At 40.9% G+C, this 20369-nt stretch overlaps 1 protein-coding gene across 2 annotated transcripts in view; it reads left to right on the top strand.

Annotated features, from left to right (window-relative positions):
- The window catches only part of SPIDR (scaffold protein involved in DNA repair), a 204213-nt gene that overhangs the window by 11184 nt on the left and 172660 nt on the right, over positions 1–20369 (top strand). Inside the window, exon 6 of one of the 2 annotated variants that reach the window (XM_061448525.1) lies at positions 17868–18032. The exons of the other annotated variant lie outside the window; for it this stretch is intronic. Coding sequence (XP_061304509.1) covers positions 17868–18032 — 165 coding nt within the window. The remainder of the gene's footprint in view (positions 1–17867; positions 18033–20369) is intronic. 2 annotated transcript variants of the gene reach the window in all.

The raw sequence follows: 20369 nt of genomic DNA, 5'->3' as shown, positions 1-20369 counted from the left end.
GAGGCAGAGGCTCACAGCCAGGCTACCCAGCCGGCTGGGGCTGGCACCAGCGGGCAGGGTGGAGGGACTAGGTTTGCCTGGCCTGGGGGAGGCCGAGGAGGGCCAGTGTCCTTCTCGGAGGAGCCCAGCGAGAGGGCTTGGGGCAGCGGGAACGAGCTGGACGAGGCGGTGGCGGAGGGCCGGGAGGAAGCCGAGGGCATTGCTCGGGCAGCCGTGGCACCGGTGAGGACTCACGCAACTAACTGCCTGCCTGCGTGCCGGACCGGAACGCCGCGAGCCCGCTCTGTCGGTGGCGCTGCCAGTAGGGCCCCGGCAGAGGGCGCCGCAGGCCTGGGCAGAGCCTCCCGGGTCTCGGCCCGGGGCGCGGCCCCGCTCGCCGGTCCGGCCACCGCCTCCCGCGGGCGGGGCCCTGCGGCGGCTGGGCTGCTTTGCCCCGGCACGCAGGCTGGAGGTGTGCCGCCGCCCGCGGACGAGGGAGGGAAACGGGCCGGGCTCCTGCCGGCGGCAGAGATGGGCACGCGGAGGGCTCCTACCGAAGTGCATTGAAGATTCACCAAACCGCGTTTAAATTTAGATGTAGATTCTCTATTAAGATCACTGTGAGAGAGTGTGGATGGAGAATGATGGTCTGGCCGTAAAGCATGGCAGCATGCCAGCTGCTGTGGTGGGTGACACATGTGACCAAGCTTTCCGCTTGCCTACGTGTGTCAGTAGCAGTTCAGCATCTGGAGCTCAGAGTTCAGCAAGGGTTAGTCAAGTAGTTTTCAGGTTCATGAAGATGTGATTTTTAAATAGCACAAGTGCTGGGCAACAGCATCAGGGGAGATCGCATAAGGAGGTCTGCATAAACCTGAGAAAAGAGAACTGGGATTTATGCAAGCAGTAAAAGTTGTTCTGCTTTTGTTATACCAACATGACTTACCCCGATATACATGGAGAGTTGGATAAATGTTATGAAACACGTTCATATTAGTAGATGGTGCTCATGAGAGGCCTTTTTCAGATGCAACCATACTGTAATAAAAAGGTTTTAGCCCTAACCAGAAGTTGTGATACTGCAAGAGAGGTGGGTACACTGGGAATCTGAGGATGCCTATGTGAATTTCCCTTTCTCTCTTCCCAGTTGCAGTACTATGCTGTGAGAATTTTCGTGGGTGGTCAGCCTCGCCAGTAAACTTTCTTCTGGGAATCTGGCATATGCAGGGGGGTAAATCCCCAGTGATCACTGTGCCTGTTGTAGTCTTTGTTTTGCTTTTCTTGGGATATGCTGGTTTCCTACAAAAAAATTGCAGCCAGGCTGTTGGAGAACTTTCCAAGACAGAATAGAAAAGCAGTGTTCACTCTAGGAGGTCATTTGCTGTATAAGTATTCTTTAAAAAGGCCTGTTAATTTTGTGGCCTAGTTCATGGTCAGGGAAGGAAAAAAAGCCGAATGTTGATATATCATCATTTTTGTGGTATTTACTGAATCTTTGGAACCTAATGGAGTGTGTGGATAATCAAAAGACCATGAAGTTTATTTTACCCCACTTCAAAATATGCCAAATACCAAGAGGTTCTGGAGGTTTAGGATTGCTGCCAAAATTTCTTTATGGTAGTATTTACCCATTGTAGGAGTGGACTAGGTTTCTAATGGGAAATGTCAAAAGATGAATAACTTTACGGCTTTTTTTCCCCCATATATACCAATAGATCTATTTTGACATTTATTTCTAGTCAGTTATATTTAACTACATAGAAGCACTTTGTGTATTGTTTTCATATGAAGATAAAACTCTTGCTTATCTGTAGAGTGCAAAGCTACAGTCCTGTTTCACTTTATGTTCCAAGTCCTTATGCTGTGTCTTTCCTATCAGCTAGCCACCTCTGATATGTGAAGCTGCTTGACAGAGGACACTGAGGAAGATAAGTTGAAGCTGGCCTTGTGGGGAGCAGCTGTTAGCTAATTTGGGGGTTTGGTTCAGTTCAGAATTTTTTGCAGAAAACATGCAATGTATGACATGGCCATGCTTTGCTTTCCTTTATATATCTTTAGGGGATGGGAGAGTTATTTTTTAATTGTTAACTTTCCTTTGACCTATAACTGGTTAAATTTTTGCTTAAGATGGTGCAGGACAAAGGTTTGTGAAGGCCTGATCCCAGATGGTTTTATTCTGCGAGTTCCTGTGCTTTCAGTTGCCTGTTGTGGATGCCTGCTTGACCTTTTTCTTGGAGGCTGTGGTGCTAAAATGACAATTAAACATTAATGTTATCTTTTTCAGCATATTTCTTTTCCAGAAGAGCACTATGTAATCACCTCAGAATTGACCTAACATTTTTATGCATTGGAAGTGACTGCTTTTTGCCACACTTGTGCAGAGATTTTGTCTCATGAGCTTGAAGTTCCATATTTCGTAAGAATTTTTACTCTCTGAATTATTTTCAACTTCTAGATATTTTAATGCTAGGGATTAAATGAAATCTAGTGCTCTTGTTAGGTCAGTTCATGTCTTCTGCCATACTACCTCCTAAACCGGTTACTTTCTCTGGCCCTGTACACTAAGTGTGGCATCAACTCATCATACTCAGATCCCTTATGAGATTTAAGGGACTAACTTAGTCGCTTATAGTGGGCCAGTGGTTTTATGGAGTATATCATTTTGGTATCTTACAGAGTATGTTTTTTTTTTTTTTCCTGTTTGATAAAACTAGCAACTCTATTTACGAGTTGCTAGTGGGTAGCCAGATATGCCTCCCTTATAGGCAAGGCAAGTAACATTTATCTCTGACTGGTGTGAATAGAATTTTTCACCCTTTATATTGCTGATGTGTAGGAATTAGATAGTCTTCTGTACTTGCAGCATTAATAAAGCTTAACTGGTTATAGCAAACCCTCTTTATTGCAGGGCACATTATTAAGCTTATCTGCTGATCTTAACTTCTAATTTGGCTGAAAATTCATCCAAAAACCTAGCATGGTTAAGAGTTTGTTTCATTTAAATACATAGAGAATACCAGTATCCCCAAAGAATTTTGCTGAATGCTGATAGGGCAATTCTCTTTTTCAGTTGTCTATTTTATGTGTTTTTAAAGTGTGAAAAGGATCACTGCTGTGTTCTCAGCTCTATTGTGCTTCAGTCTGTGTGCCCTGACAGCAGGCATTCTGATGTCATGTTGAGTCTTGTGCAAAAAATTTGTGTAATGTTGTGCAAAAGGTTAATTTTGGGATTTTTCCTGAGTGAAGAACACATCTGAGAAGTCCTTCCTGCACATTGAATGTATGTAGGTGTATGTCTTTTACTTGAGGCCTTCTTATTTGTCTGAATAAAGTTCACTTAGTTGCTTAGTTCATGGATTTAATACTATCTTAACTTTGTTTTTTAAAAAAACCAAACTCTTCCCTTCTGTGGCATTACATTGAGGGGGATTCAACATAATGAAATTCTGAAGAGATCACTTAAAAGATGAGTAGGCCAGTATTTTCCGGGCCTGCTTTTATGTCCTTGCTCTCTTGATCCATTATAATGGTAATGGTGACTATCATTGGCTCAGTAATTAGAATTGAGTCTGGAACTATTATTGTGTAACAGAATTTAAAAGAGGTTATCTTAAAGTAGGAAATCATTATTATGGCAAATGGAATTTGTGTCATTTTGTCAGACTGATGACTTAACACTGATAAAGGGTGATGATATGACCATGTTATTGCAAGCACTTATTTTTTTCAGTCCATTACCAAAGAAAACTTACTAGAATGTATACAAGAACCCTCACAAGCTTACTTTTACTCTAAATATGTACTTCATGGACTAATTCAGGTTGGAAAGGACTTAAAAATGTCTCCAGTTCAACCTGCAGAAAGCAAGCTCAGGTGCAAGGTCAGATAAGGTTGCTTAGGGCTTTATCCAGTTGGATCTTGGAGTACTGTTAAGGATGCAGACAGCATAACCAGTCTGGGCAGCGTTCTTCTTCCTTCCCTGACTCTTTCCTCCCTGTCTCCCAAAAACTAGAATCTTACTTTTCTGGGTAGAATCGGTCTCTTCTAGCAGGACTCTTCAGGTGGGCTTTTGAGGTGAGAACTATTAATCAAAATATTGCCGTCAGTAGTGGTACAGAAACAGATGCCTTTTGTGTTCATATCAGCAAGGTGGAATGATTTATACCTGAGCTGCTAGACAAAACTGAACCTGTGCACCAGCTGCTTTCTGCTGCATCCCATCTGCAGGGATGTCCCTGCATCTTCTGATCCAGAAATGGAGCTTTGAAGCTTTTTCCTAAGTCACAGACAATAGTTTCCCTCTCAACTTTGTTCTCATGATCTGCTCAGATTATTGGAATAGGAAACAGCATGTTTCTGGATGAGCTGTGGCTATCCGCGTTATAACTAGCTTCTTGTAAGCCTCCAGTTAAACAATGACCCCATTGATTTTAAATCTGTATTGAAGATCCTAATTCAGTTAATACCTAACTGGCTCAGATGTTCCTTTTGCTTTGATGGTTGAGAGTACCTTGGGGAAAACTTTTCTTTATAATTCTGAGAGATGGGAATTTAAATCTCAGTGTAGCTGAACTGGCTCATTATTTTCAGGAATGATGTGGTCAGTCGTATGAGTGCTTTGACACTCAAGTGTCTTTTTGATGGTGTAGAAGTCTCGAAAGTCCATGGTGCCCATTTTGAAGGAAATTTCATTGGCTGTTTTCATACTTACAGGTGCTTGCATGTATGTATGTGTGTGTGCATGCTTTTGTAGGTGATCCAGAGTGTCCCTGAGGTAGCTGTACTTCTGTGTGCTTATCTAGTGAAGCTCTTGGATGTGTTATTAAGGAAGTATAGCAAACACTCCTGTGTACCACATTCTGGGTGTACAAAATCTGATGGATTGCAGGAACTATTACAGTGGCATAAACAGACTGCAGACCTTGCTGCCTTGTGCTGTCATTCCCAGACTGTATTTTTATGTTTGAAGCACTGGGCTGTTTGTGCATGCTAATCCAGCCCCTCTGCTTTGTTTGACTTAAGGCTTCAGCTGAGCCCTGTATTCATTCTTGCACAGCTCTGGAGAGCAACAACTTTAAGTGCAGCTGACAGCATTGCTATCTCTGCTTCCACGTATCAAATGCCCCCCTCTTTGCTGTCTTCCCCCATCTCTTCCCTTCTTTTGTCTGGTGTTTTAAACAAGATTCAGAAGGCCTGTGTTAGTTTTCCTGTGTCTGCATGCTGCAGGAGACATCTGTGTTTCCTCAGGTCTGGCACTTCTCAGTAGCGTGGCAATCTTCATAGCACTGCAGAGGATCTTCAGGTGTACTAGGGAGAAGCAAGGTGGTATATGTTTGCCTTGTCATGGCCCTGATCTGCAGCAGTGAAAGAGGGTCTCATCTGTCTCCTGCTAGTAGCCTGCTTGGTGCTACAGCAGAAGAGGCTACAGGAAAGAGTGGAGCGTGCACTGCCTGGATTACAGTGCCCTTCTCTGAAGGGAGAGAAGGAGTAAAGCCAGAGGAGTAAAGAACATTGATAGGAAGTTGAAGGCTTTTGTCATGCTTGCTTCCCCACCTCTGATGAGGTGCTCTGTTGCTTGCCATCATCGATAATTTGCTAATAGTTTTGTGCTTTGCAAAGAGCCAGGAGGACAGTGAAAAAGCTGCTGGGTTTTGATTTGGCTGACTTAGTCTTCCAAACTGTTTCAGGACTCCTCAGGCCAAACTGGACAAAAGTTTGATTTGAATTTGTTTGAAATCCTTTTTCAAAGAAATGGTGGAAGAGAAGTATTAGTGGAATAATATGATCTTATTATATCATATATATATAATATGATATATTATATATATGATATATATATATCATATATATATATATGATATATATGATATATATATATATATCATATATATATATATATATATATATGGTTCTGGAAGGAGAACCTGAACAGAGTAGACTGTCTAATGGCTTGGATTCTTTAAAAGCCTTTGATTCAATCTTTCTTGTGGTTTGTTACTTGGTTTTAATAATTATATGAGCTTCTAGTGCCTGGTTCTGTCACCCATCATGCCAGTTCATTGCGTCAGGTGGAGGGTTGAATATATCAAGGAAAGTCAAATGCTTTTTTGCTACCAGGCATGTTTTTTGCATCCAGTGGTGAAGAAGACCTGGTCTTTTTAAGGTACCTACTGCAGTTGCAGGTTGCATCTTTTCATAAGTGAACTTTACTGGTCTATGGGTTTGTGGCAGCAATATAGGAAAGATAATACACAGAGCCATCTTGAAAAAATGCATGTGTAATGGTGCTTATTGAATGACTATTAAGTGAAAGTAGGTTCTTTGAATGTCCAAGGTAATTCAATTCCTGATAGAACAAGCAAAGCATGAGTTGTACAAAATCATCCAACTATTCCTGTACTTAGGCTTCATCTTCTTATGAGTTTCTTGTCACTTTTCAGTGAAACAGAATTGTCCCTTTTGTGGTAAGGGGGTTAGTATATACTGGCTCTCTGTAGAATCTACTCAATTGTGAAGATGTGGAAATAAATTTAGAATATCTTAGAAAACACAGGAAAACCAAAGTTTAGAAATCAGTCTATACTAACCTTGGGGTTATTAAAACCCCCAAGGTTTTTCCAGTATGTTTCTTCCTTTTTGCAATGGATTAGGCTCTTGTATATCTGTGCTTGTTTTTATCGCATGGAAGAAGGCAGCTATGTGGAGGTTTTGTTTTGTTTGTGGGTTTTTCTAAGTCGTGCCACTGTATATTTTGTTTGGAAGGAATGCAGTTTGGTGGTATGCTATGGGGAACAGGACGTTTGTTCCTGGTTCCATTGCAATGTGCATGTTGGATAGATAAGAGAGGAGGACAGGACAAATGGAATAAACTGAGTATGTTTATAATGAGACTTAAGAAATTTGGAGACGGGAACTTCTGTTGGGTGGGGGGGGTTGGCTTTCTTGGGGACAGTGAGATGGGACTGGGGTGGGGTAAAGTCCTAATGTCTTATATCCAGTTTGACAGGGTCTGTGTCATCTTCTGTTGATCTTGCGTTGCGGTAGACAGCTTCTGTGCAAATGTCTGAATCATCTGTAGATGACAGTTCAGATTTACAGTTCTTTTGTTATCAGGACACATTCCAGACTAATAACACTGTTAACTGATTAACCCTTTCTGTGGAGATGGTCTGTAGTGATGGGCTGTAAGTCTATAACATGTTAAAGAGGATTTTTCCTGTTCTGTGTGCTCATGTATATGCCAGCTGCATACAGCCCTGCTCCAAGAGGAGCAGGGTTTTAAGATCCTTTGCTTTTCTTTTCCCTTCTTTAGGGTATTGTTACTTGCCTTCAGACAAGGGCAGCAGCCTTGACTACTTGATGGCTTTGTCTCTCTGTCCTCGGTCTCTCTGGAAACATGCTGAAACATAAAGCGTTGCTTCATATGATAACTCGCACTGTTCACAACTTCAGCCCAGCTTTTTTATTCCCACTTCCTGGATATGCAAAGAAGCTGTTACACCTTGCTGTTGATTCAGTGCTCAGTCCCAGCATGGTGGCATACTTTTTGACTCAGTCCTTGTCATTCTCCTCCCACTCTGTCTCCTCAGCATGGTCACTGTTTCACTCACTTGTCCCCATTCACCCTCACCTGGTCATTGCTCAGTCTCAGTTCACCAGTTTTCTCTTACCTAATATAACTACTTAGTTCCGTGCCACCAAATACTGTCATGTAGTTGCAGCTCCTTAGAAGTGGTGGCTGAGGCAGCTCCTCATATCAGGTGTTCTGCACAACGCAGCAACTCGTATTTCTCTGTGTGTATTTTTCTCATTGTTTCACCAGTGGAAGAAACTTAGTTTCTTAGAAACTTACTTAGAAACTTCTTAGAAACTTACTCCCTTAGTACGAATCATGGTGGCACTACTGGGAACTTTGATGCTTCTGAGAGGAAATGACTTGTTGATGCTCTGCAGGCACCTTGACACAATCCTGTGCAGGGAAAAGGGACCATTGAAGCTAAGTGAGAAAAGCAGACTGGAACTGTCTGCTTGCGAAGGCAAACATAATGTGCAGAGCAGTTTCATCCTGACATAAAGTAGTCATGGATGAGAAGGGTTGAGGCTTATGTTGAGGCTTAAATATTCTGAAAAGCTACTAAAAACATTGCAGTTCAAACCACAAATTTTGCTCATCAGCTGTACTTTTGGATAGTAGTTTTGGTCTTCTCATTCACAGGAACAAAATGCAGTGAAACTAGGAAAGTTTCAGAGCAAGATATATGGCATGTTTCCTACATGAGAAAAATTCTATGGAGTAGAAGCCTTCAGCTTCAAAAAGAAACTGCTATGGAGAGGACATGAAAGGAACCCATGAATCAGAAATAGATAGGAATAAGTAACCAAAATGACTAAGTGCTGAATGGAGCTAGGAGACATCAAGTGAAACTAGCAGGTTGATTCAACATTAAGGAGTTTTATTCATCCCATCATATGAGCTGCAGAGCTCCTTCCCACAGGATGATATGGATACTGAAAGATTGCATGGGTTCCAAACTAGTTGGACAAGCTCATGGAAGACAAATCTGTTAAGGATTAAATACAAAGATATTGCCTCCAGTTGAAGCCACAAACTAGAATCGGGGAGACTGTTCTGTGGCAGCATTGCCACATGCTTGTCCTGTTTTAAACTCTTTCCTAAACATCTGACACTAATCATTGTTGGAGACAAAAGTAAGGGGTTGGAATGATTCCCCTGTAGATTCCCCTACAGCTGTTCTCATGTTTGCGTGCTGTGGACTTTTCAGTGTGTATGAATTTTGTCTTCTTTCAGTTGTGACCCTTGATGCTTTCCCTTGAGAGCAATTGACAAGTCACATACCAAAACATGATACTGTAAATGGATCTCTACTTGGTGCAGTGGTGTGGGTACCCTTTGTAGCTCTGGTTCTCTACCACCTGCGGCTCTGTATGGCTTCTGCAGGGTGTTTTTTCACATGGTCAAGTTTGTGCTTACCTCATGTTTCTAATAAAGCTTTCTGAACAGACACAGGGATGGAGAGGAGTCTTTGAGACAGCTTGTAGAGGGTGATGGCTGGAGCCAGGCTTGCCTAGAGAAGCATTTAGCTTCCCTGGAGTGAGCTGGTGACAGGCTTCACAGCCTAAGCTTCTTTAACTTGATTGGGTGAGAGAGAAGTGCAAAGGTAAGTTTGGGTTGGTTTGGTTTCCTTTTTTTAACTGAAATCTGTCATTTTTATAACTAAATCAAAAAGCACCATGGTTTTCTTTTTTTCTAAATGTATATGTTTGTTGAAGTACATTTAAGCATCATGAAATGAAAAATAATAGTGGTGTTGCTGAGTTTTATTGTGAATCTGGTATGTTCCAGTAATAAAGCAGTTTGTCTAGGATATGAAGCACTTCAGGATCTTTTGGAATGGGAGTACAGTATGACAAACGGTATAAAAAGAATAAATACTGTAAATCCACAATATTGAACTTTCCTTCTGGGCTAAGCAGGGTAATTGCAGCTCCTTTTTGGAGTATGTGTGTGAATGCATGAGTGTATAATGGTGTGGGCTTTATTTAGTGCATATGCTAAAGTAATAAATAATGTGTTATAAACTGATGACACAGGATTGTTGAAGGTTTATGTAGCTGGGGTCCTGAATTAGAATTGTACTGGGAGAAAACTGTGGGACTATACGTATACATTGTGCAGTGGGAGAAGGAATGTTTCTTTTGCAGTTTAGATGCATTGAGATTATTAAGTCTGAGACATTGTGAATTTTATCTTTCATTAGCTAGCTCATTCCCTTTCTGAACCAATTTAAGTTCATTGTCTCCAGACATTTGGTGGGAATGGATACCCCAGTCTAATAAGGCATTGTGTGTTAAAGACAAAACTAGAAAAAAGACCTTTTAGTGTGGCAATTGTACATAAAGCATCATATTTCTTTTTTTCACTTTTTCATTTTTACTTATTTTCTGTGCTGTTCTTTGTAGACATGTTCAGAGAGAAGAGCTAACAGTATTACAGCCAGTAATGTAACGGTTTTACAGAGCTGCTTTTAAAACCAGATTATATAGCTGTATACCAGAAAACTTCACCATTGGTGCGATTTGGTTAAAATCTTACAGGACTCAACAGGATCATCCTTATAATGTAAGATATTTCTGGTCTGTTGGGAGGATATAAGAGGTTTTGTATGGTGTTTATTTACTGGTTTAGAAAGGGTCAGGGCAGCTCTTTGCACTAAGAAACTTTGTCATCAGCCTCAGCCTGTAGTTATTGGAGAAGGAGGTAAAGAGAGAAAGGCATGTATTGTTCTTTTGCATACTTTGTTGGGAGAAGGTTGGATTAAAAAATATCAGGTTATGGAGACTTTTCACAGGGTATAAATTAGGGCATAACTGCCACTCTCATATGCTTAAAAAGCAATGAGCCAGACAACAGGTAAGACTGACAGTTTAAACAACAACAGAGTCCATGTTTTTACAAGAAACAAGTCTGAAAAAAAAAACCAAACCAGGAGGGTGATTATTCCCATCTACTTTTTAAACTTTAGATGCACTTGAGTCTTTTTTTCCACATAATTTCCCCCCACGCAAACATGAGTGGTAGATTTGTTTCTTACATTATTTTTTACTTTTGGCTTACATTACTTACAACTTAAAGGCTCTGTGATAGCTTTTCTGTAAGAGTATTTAGTTTTTTAAAGCTTAGCACTAACCACAGGGCTTGTGGAAGCAAAAACTAGTCATAGTGGGCATCAGAACGGGGCAGAGAATTCTTTTCTTATATGGCTTTATAACTTCAGATAAATGGTTCCCATACATACTTGATAGCTTCTTGTATCTACTGAGCTTAGAGGTAAAACTAGGTTCAGGAAAATGTCTATTTTAGTTTCTTCAATGTTTAGGACATGAAATTATCAGAAAAGTGAATGCATCACTTTTTGATAATGAAGATGCCGAGCTGATTCATCCCTTTTTGTATATGAGTCCAATTGACAAGTATTGCACATACTGTTGATGTTCCCATTTGGAAATTGTGGATGCTGAGTATAAATATTTAAGTTAGTTAACATCATAACAGTTCACTCTGGGAGCTAAGTAGAAGAAATAATTGGGGAAATGATGGAAAGGAAAATTAGAACATAATTTTATATAGTATTGGAAGGCAATGTAACTTCTATGCCACACTTCCACAGTGCAAGTCGCTTCTTGAAGACTAGAATGACAAGGAGATTAGGGGGGAGTTGTACCATATGATTATAAAGAACTACACATAATTTTTCATTACATGTATATCTTTGCAACTACCCTGAGCATTCTCAGGTTGGCATTTCTGCATGTTTAACATAGCAGATGCTTGTGGATCATGACTTCAAAACTTTGATTGTGAAGAAGCAAAACTTCACATTCATTGAATGCAAATTGCATAGGTTTTTGATGCTATTCAGCTGTTAATTGCCATCGATTAATTTGTAAGCATTTGGAAAGTGGTCGTGGAAGTTTTCTGTCTGCCTTGCACGCTTCAGACACTCTGAACAGTCAGAAGTAATAATGTAGACAATAATCATTGAGCTTTGCACAGTTGTGATCCTTGTCGTCATCACAGAGCCAAAAAAAAGTAAGTCTACTGGTGATATAATGTGTGGTGGTTTATTCTCACATTTTGAGCAGAGAGGGATGATTTAAGAGACCACAGAATGCTAATTTCTGTTGCTTTGTTAGCATGCATATTTTAAATAGAAGAACAGCAAATAGATTTAATTTTTGAGATTTGCAGCCAGTAGGTCACAAAAATTCTCCATCTGCTTGTTAGCAGCACTGTGCTCCACTTTTTAAAAGAAGAAATAAGATCAGCTTATGTGCTTCTCTGAACTGGAATGAACTGGAATTCACTGGAGTGAAATGTTCAAAGGAGATTCCCAACTGTTGGTAGTATTGCAGGGTTTGACTGCAAGAAAAGAATCTTTCAGTGTTTTTTTAACTCCACCACTGTGACTTTTATAAAATGCACTTCATTGCTCAGGCTCTTCAGCTGGCATGAAGTCATTGAACAGAGGTCGCCACTTCTTTTTTGCATTTTTCGGTACAAGTCTCAGCATAAACTCCTTAATTTTTCTGAGTCTTCTTTAGGTGTTGCAGCAATAACAAACCACAATGGCTGGATTGGAAACCTATGACTGGTGACCCACCTGTGGTCTCTTCCAATTACTTTTCATTGATGACATTAAAAATGTTAAGAAGTTGTACAATATTACTAGGCTTCTGCAGAGTTTGGTTTAATAATTGGACAGGTTTTTCTGGAGAAAAATCTGTTAAGGTAGTAAGTCAAATGACTCTCCCTTGGGATGTTCTGTAGTTGCAAATCACTTCACTGTGGAGGAGTATGTCAGGGAAGAAGTATTTACTTGCTTTGTATTTCTTTGCATTATGCATCTCACATAGGCCACTGTCCCAGATAAGATGCTGGGTGCAACAAGTCTCTGGCCTGACTTATTCTTGCTGTTCTTACTTTGTTTCCTTGATCTCCACAATTTTTAAGTCACTGCTTTATTGTGCATTTAAGTCCTTGACTTTCAGAATGGGTTAGCATGTTCTCTTATGTGGCATTACGCCAGTGTTTATGGGATTAAAGCAAAAGGAAGTTCTGGCTTGCTGTTTACATCCACAGTGCAGAGTAAATGGGAGAGGTTACTTCTATTCAGTGAAACTGAAACTTCAGATCTGGTGCCTCAGTCTCTCTGGCCAGCATTAGTCTCAGTATATTCAGTTTCTACAAACAATAATGCTTTAATTTTTGCTAGATAAAACTAGACTAATTGCATGTGTAGACATATAAACAAACAATGCTGGGAAAAGTTAGAACTGAAGTCTTTTGTTTGGTTTTATGAGCTTAACTGTGTAGTGTTGTAAAGAGAGGAAATGGTACTGTGGAAAACCAATACTTGCTATAACTCTTAAAAACCACAGAGGACAAACTAAGGCAAACCAGTGCATAATGAAATGGAAGCATAAAACTGAAGTGAAGAAGGTGATAGTTACAGCTATAAAGGAATTGACAAAAAATTAGAATGAAATTAAGACTGAAGAAACAGACTTCAAATTTTAGTTAAATAAGGTGTGAGTACAAATCTGTGTTAACATTGCAAAATTCTGTAGAATCCAGAAACTTGGTGGGTTGTACAACATCATTACTGTGGTTAAAATGTGGTCAGAACAAGTGTGTGTGTGTTTGTTCTTAGAAAAATACATCAACCTGTACTAGCTTTTGAGAACATACACAGACCCCCCTCAACCCTAAGCTGGAATTGGTAAAAATAGAAGCAAGTGTCTAGGAATGCGTTCCCATATGTAGCTGGAAACGAACATCTCCTTCACTGCAAACAGTAATAACTTACATTTAATAAATTGGAAGGTCTTGAATTTTGTATACATAGACAGATAGAAGCAGACAAATTGTGCCTATCTGCGTTTATTGTAACCACAGCTCACGTAAATCCTGTCATGTTGCCCCATTGGTAGCTCGACTTTTTTTTCCTTTCACCTATTTTCTCTGCTTTTCATCTGATAATAAGTCATTTCCAGACCAAAGCGTTATGAAGGCTGAGAGATCAGGTGTTCTAAACCAGCAATAAAATTAAAATGCTTTGACTTTGAATATTCCAGAAGCTGAAATGCAACGCTAACCTAATTCTGGCATTATCCTACTCAACCTATGGGTGTGATTGTATCGCTCACGTGCTATTACACTTCCTGGTCCTCTGAAGTCATGTTTTTATGTTGCTTTTGCACTTACAACTCACTCCTGTTATGGATCTGTCCTAGATTCTTTCCTCTGACTCTCTAAATGATATTTTAACTATGCTCAAAAATGAGGGAGGAGAAAGTAGGCAAGCACGTTAGACTGTCAGGTTCTGCAACATCACTGACAGTAAGTGCTCTTTGCTTTATTAGCAAGTGACCCAGCTCTCAAATTAATAACATCTTAACAGAGCTATAAGGGATTGCAGCTGTTCTTCAGTATGAATCTTGTTTACACTTGTTTTTAAGGAGCATGACCCATCTAGTATAATCTTCCTTGACAAACAGTGTTATATTTAAGAAAAGTATTCCTCTCACCTAGATATTTTTATTTTTTTTTCCTACCTGGCAGGTATGTAACTGGTAAATGTAAAGGTTTCATTTTACATATGAAAGCTGTTGTGGTTGCTTTCATATGTATATAGTTGAAGATGGTCAGAGATGCATTTATGGCTCAGGATTCAACTGTCCTTTGAAAATGGGGCTTTACCATTAAAATTATTGGTGGACAGGTGGGGTTTTCTTTTATATGTTAAATAAAAATATAATGTGCTGCAACTGAAAGTTCTATGGACAATATGTACCAAAGTCAGGGAATGCGTTACTGTGGTTTTGGTCCTGGTGCAGCTAATTGCGTCCAATCACATGAGATTTCCTAAGCCACAAATGAAAATATTCCAGGGCTTAACAAACTGAAATACTTCATCTTTCAGAGTGATAAGGTGGTTTAGGAGAAGGGCAACAGAGCACGTCTTGCTAGCTTTTGTATTCAGCTACAAAATATGAAGGCTTATTGCTTTATCTTTTAATTGCAAGAGATCCTAACTAATTTTTTCTTTTTTTATTTAACATCCCATTCACAGTCTTGAAGGGTGTAGGAACAATCTTATTGAACACATACTTTAAAGAAAGAAATCTCACCCTGTTTGAGCTAATAGCCTTGTGCATTTGTTTAGAGGCTGTAAACCACACTGCATGTTAGGGAGACAAGTAGCCTTGCATGACTGTGGTGTGTCACATCCTGCCCTCAACTTTGCCCTCCTTGGAGGCTCTGGCAGTCTCCCTGTGGTTTGCCCACTAGCCAGCTGGGAGTGGCTCAAAAACTTCTCCAACCTGTGGATCTGGTTCTCGAGCAAACTTTCAGACTTAACAGTATCTTGGTGCTCCTTGCCAAGCCCAATTAGAAGAGAGGCAGGGTACTGGGACAGGCATTCAAAGTTTGGTGGACAACTCATCTGTAATGCTGTGACAAATTTAATTGTGTGTATTCAAAGCATGCTGCTCAGGGATCACTGTGGGTTTTTCCTCCTTGGCAACCCAGTAAACTCCTTTGTAAACATTAGACTACCGAATAGCTTCCCTCTTCTAGGAAAATATTGCCCCCCATGCCTGTTGCAGGAGTAGTTTCTGGCTGTGCTTGAAGGGGAACGGGCAGGTAACCGCTTTGACATTAGGTGCATATGTTGTGAATGCCAGTGCATCTTGGTTAAATAGGAACTGCTTCTTCCATTGGGATTTTTAAAGTTAACCTATCAAGTCAAGGCATGTTGTTGGAACTTTATGTCTCCTGATATGAATTCCCTGTCATCTGTGCCATCACCTATCTTTTGTATTTCTTATTTGAATGCTTTTTCTTCCTGTAGCTTAACTAACTCTGAATTTACATTATCTCTGCTGCTTATTTAGGTGCCCTCTTTGATTTGGAGCCTGACCCTACAAAAATGAGATTAGAAATTATCTCCACTGTTGTTTCTCTTGCTCTGTGAAAGTTTTCACTTATACATGATTGTGCCAAATGGTTGTTAAGGAGGTGATCCTGCCCCTCTACTCTGCTCTTGTGAGACCTCACTTGGAGTATTGTGTGCAGTTCTGGTGTCTTCAACATAAAAAGGACATGGAACTGTTGGAACAAGTCCAGAGGAGGGCCACGAGGATGATCAGGGGACTGGAGCACCTCCTGTATGAAGACAGGCTGAGAAAGTTGGGGCTGTTCAGCCTGGAGAAGAGAAGGCTGCATGGAGACCTCATAGCAGCCTTCCAGTATCTGAAGGGGGCCTATAGGGATGCTGGGGAGGACTCTTCATTAGGGACTGTAGTGATAAGACAAGGGTAACCGGTTCAATCTTAAACAGGGAAAGTTTAGATTGGATATAAGGAAGAAATTCTTTCCTGTTAGGGTGGTGAGGCACTGGAATGGGTTGCCCGAAGAAGTTGTGAATGCTCCATCCCTGGGGGTGTTCAAGGCCAGGTTGCACAGAGCTTTGGGTGACATAGTTTAGTGTGAGGTGTCCCTGCCCATGGCAAGGAGGTTGGAACTAGATGATCTTAAGGTCCTTTCCAACCCTAACTATTCTATGATTCTGTGATTAATTGTTTATAGAGAGCTTTTAAATTATTCATCTTTCAGGTAGTCCCATTCTCTACTTTGTCCTGATCAACATTTGTGGTTGGTTGGTTTGGGTTGGTTTGTTTTATTTTTTTCCTCCCATAGGTGAATGTGTCCTTGTTGTATCCCACAGTGAGGAAAACCAAAAAACAGTGTAAGAATTGTATTTTTCTTCTCTCCCTAGATCCTTTTACTTTAGGATCCATATACTCAGAAAATGGCATTCTGAGCATCCAAAATACATATCCACAAAACATCAAACACATGACTTTTCTCATTATTTTTTTTTTCATCCTGGGGATGTTAAGGCAGACATTCTCCCCACTGTTACAGTACTGGAGCTAATAATGTTTTAATTTGAAAGACATAAGCAGGGTTCTAGTTGGAAGAAAAGGAATTTTGAAAGGTTTTCTGCGATACAAACCAGGGACTACTAAAAGGGCCTAATTGTTTCCTATGCAAGTTTTATTGTCTCTCTTTAGCAGATAGCTTATTTCTATAGTTGTAATAGTCAATGTGAAAAATAATCAGTGCAGCTTTCACATATAACACAGGCTTCTGATGTTGGAAAGGGCTCACTGGAGACATGGATCATCTCCTAGATGCATGTGTTGTGTGTCTCATTAGAAAATCTGTAACTAGACAAAAATGTTGTCATTTTCAGCTGATGGATGATGGGTGGTGGAACGCTGGATCAGCTATTAACTGATGCAGCTTTTCAGGTTTGCACTGAAATAGTGGAAGCAGCTTCAGTGGACTGTCCAGGTAGGGAGCACTTCTGCCTTTCCATCTCCTGTATATCCCTCTAACAGCATGAACTATGTGCTAGGCTGAGGCTGTGTGTGTGAAAGGTAATGAGGATGAAGCTGGATCCATCTTGCTGTTGTGGCCTGGTTGGAAGGCATTGCTGGAGGCTTCCACTCCAGGACACTGGTGTGGTTGCAGGTGGCAGGTATGGCCCAGCTGAGTGACTGGGGAAGACCCTCTCAGCAGGTATCTGTGAACTGGTTTTGATCCTGCACCTAAGAGTGTAAAATGCCTCGATCAGTCACTGAAGAGGAGGATAGGACATCAGAGAAAGAAGACGTGACAGAGAAGAGGAGGAAAACAGACGAGCTGGCCTTTGGAGAGGAAGAGGGGGAGTCCCAGAGGGAGGAAGTGCAGAAAAGGGAAATAATAGCCATATGGTATATGGGGGAAGTACATCAAGTTCATGGTTCATTAAGTTTATGTTGCCTGTTCTTCTCCTACTTGTTTGCTTTCCATTGTATGACAGAGGGTTGTCATAATCCATTTGTGAATGACATAACTGTACAACTTATCATCCCCTGTAGAAGCGTTGCATGAGATGCCTGTCTTGTCGCCTCTGCACGAGGGCTGGGTGAGGGGGTGAGTCAGGGGCAGCCCAGGCACAGGAGCCGCTGTCTGCCCTGGCTGCCGGGCTGAGCGCTGCATCGGAATTTTCCAGGTAGGGCACGAATGGAGGTGAGAGGGAGAGCGTGTGGGATGGGATTTGGACAAGGAAGGGCTCGTCCTGGGCAGAGCTGCCCATGTGCCGAGCTTCTAGAGTGCCAAATGATAAGAATAAATCAGAGGGGAAACGCAGCAGATGCATTTAGAAGTATTTAATGCTGCCTTTGTGCTTTATTACCTTTTCATTATCATTTTCCTTTATTAATTTGAAACATACACTGACTTCTCTCCCTCTCTTCAGCGTGGATTTCAACACATTTTTGTGCGGGTGCCAGGAACACTGTGTTCTGTTAAGTCACGGGGTGACGTAGGGTGCTGGCCGCCCGCCAACCTGGGTCAAGTTCATTCAAATCAGTTTCAGTGGCGGCTCCCGCTGCCGGAGCCCTGTCAGTCCTGCCTTTCCATGGTAGGTGGCTCTGTTGCGTTAGTTTTCCCAACAGCCTGGGGTTTCAGGGCTTTAAACTTCACAGGCTTGCCTATTCTCTCTAGTGTTTGTGGAAGGATTAATTAAACAGAAAAAACAAAGCCCGATGTCACATGAATCTGTGAGAAAAGAGATGGCCATGGGTTTACCGAGCAGAACAAGGTCCACAAGTTGTAGCATGTGTTTAAGTGTGTTCCTTTCGCTGCTTTTTAATTATATTGACTTTTTTAACTCCTGTCCTTGTGATGGCTTGTAACCATGGTGTATGATTTGTTTCTTTAAAGCAGGAGCTACTCCTGAGGTTCCAGTGAAAAAAATCCCTCTCATGACAGAAATAGATGAAATGGCACAGATGCGTTAAAGCAGCAAGGGCTGTGCTAGGTTAATCACTTCCCTTTCCTACAGGATTTTGTGTTTCGCTATGTTAGCCCTGGAGCTTTGGACGGCTGTTAAAAATGCATTAAGTAAAGACCTCGCTTCTTCAGGGTGGGCTTCCATATACAGGATTGTCCCATGTCATGATGTTGAAAAATCAGACCACTTTTCTTGGTCTCTTTATTCCAGCTTCCCTTTCAGGGAACTATGTTGTTGCTACTTTGCATAGCAGCATACTTTTCCTTCCTGTAACCCTACCAGAAATCACACTAGATCCCTTCCCCTCCCCTTCACTTCCAGTAAGTGCTCTGTGAGCAATAATTTTGGAACTGCTGGCAAAATAAGAGTCTTTGACAAGCTCATAAAATCCTTTACAACAGGATAGCAGTTACAGCCAGAGACATCACTAAATGGTCTCTAAGACAACTGTTGATATTTTAGTATTTGATGAGAAACCCATTCTTCCCGTTTGCTTTTGGGATGTATATTTTTAATTAAGAATGAGATCTCTGGGAAAACTTGATGTTTCCACAGAGAGGTGATTAAAGAGAATGAAGAAGTGAATTTACAAGTCATGATTTAGATCTGTTTTTACAGTTTCTTCTTTGGACAGATTAACTATTTTATTTTCATCTTCATTCTTTTCAGCTGTGCACCAAGTTTCTTGGTCTTGGCTCACTTGATGTTGGCTTTTAAGGGAGAGAAACACAGTAGTGTTAGGTTCCCATGATTCAACACCCACTCCTGAGTTACCTGTCGATGCTTGCTGGCTTATCCTCTCTGTGAGGGAGAGTGGAGGATGATCAGATCTGTGTTCATCACTAGGTGTCACTCACTTGCAATTACTTAAAGCATGTTTCAGGGCAAAATTAAAAGCAACAATAACCTCTTTTGCTTCCCCACCTCACCCAAATTGGGCGTGCATGGGGGAAGGAAATGGTGTGAAATCTGGAAAAGATTTTTTTCCCATCCTTCTTTCCCATGAAACTACTGTATGCGATGTTTTGTAATTTTATGGCTTTATAGCGTATCTTGATCTCTATTTTTGTTATTCTTGTATAGTTCTGTCGATGCAAGATAAAATTTTCTTGTGTATTTTCAGTGTTCTTTTCCCTCTATTATCAAGTGTGTTAAAGCTTAAAGAATAACAGATTGCTTTGTAAAATGATACAGAAGTCTAGCTTAGGGGAGTTGCAGTGATGGAGCTACAGGATCACTTGAGAAAATGCTTGGAAAAAACCACAGATGATAGGACTCAAAGTTGTTCTTGGGACTTGACCACTGAGCTATGTTGGGCAGAGGATGGGGATTAAAAACTATGCACGTATAAAGATGATTTATAATTCTGTTATTTAAGAAATTATGTGGAATGTGGTGCCTCAGCTGGGTTCTGGTCAGCCTTCTCCTGTGTCAAGGGATTAGTGTGGGTAATGTATATTCCGTTGTTGAATTATAGAATATTCAAAAATTTTAATGTCAATGCTAAAAAAAATAAAACGGGGGAGAGGATAAAGGTTAAGCAGTAAAACTCAATGGATTTGTTCAGAGCTGTTGAATGCATACCAAGGGCTCTAAATATTTTATTCCAGAAGGAGAGTATACAAATTCCATGCGTATAACTGGAAATTATTGGCAGTAGGACCGTTTTCTCCTCTTGTACCTCATACCCTTTCCCTTTCTTTTTCTCTTGAAATGTGATATGCATTTTACCCAACCTGCTTCTGTCATTTGGTTTGGGAGCTGGGACTGCTGTGAATCAAGATGCTGTGTAGGCCCTGCCTCCCTTCCTTCAAGTGAACTAGGTCTGTGTTCTGTCTGAGTTTGTCTCCTCAGCAAACTGAACCCTGTAAAGGGTGTCAAGGCATCATTTTCTGGGGCAGGTTCTCTAAATGGCTTTTAGTGGTGTTAACTATGAACTTTGAATGTCAGTTAAAAAAATGGTGA

The sequence above is a fragment of the Pezoporus flaviventris genome, unplaced genomic scaffold (genome assembly GCF_033815535.1).
Source record: "Pezoporus flaviventris isolate CSIRO_AGI_PZ_B2104156 unplaced genomic scaffold, CSIRO_AGI_Pfla_v1 ptg000007l, whole genome shotgun sequence".
NCBI lineage: Eukaryota > Metazoa > Chordata > Aves > Psittaciformes > Psittacidae > Pezoporus > Pezoporus flaviventris.
The sequence above is the reverse complement of the archived record's forward strand: the minus strand, read 5'-3'. Positions and strand labels throughout refer to the sequence as shown.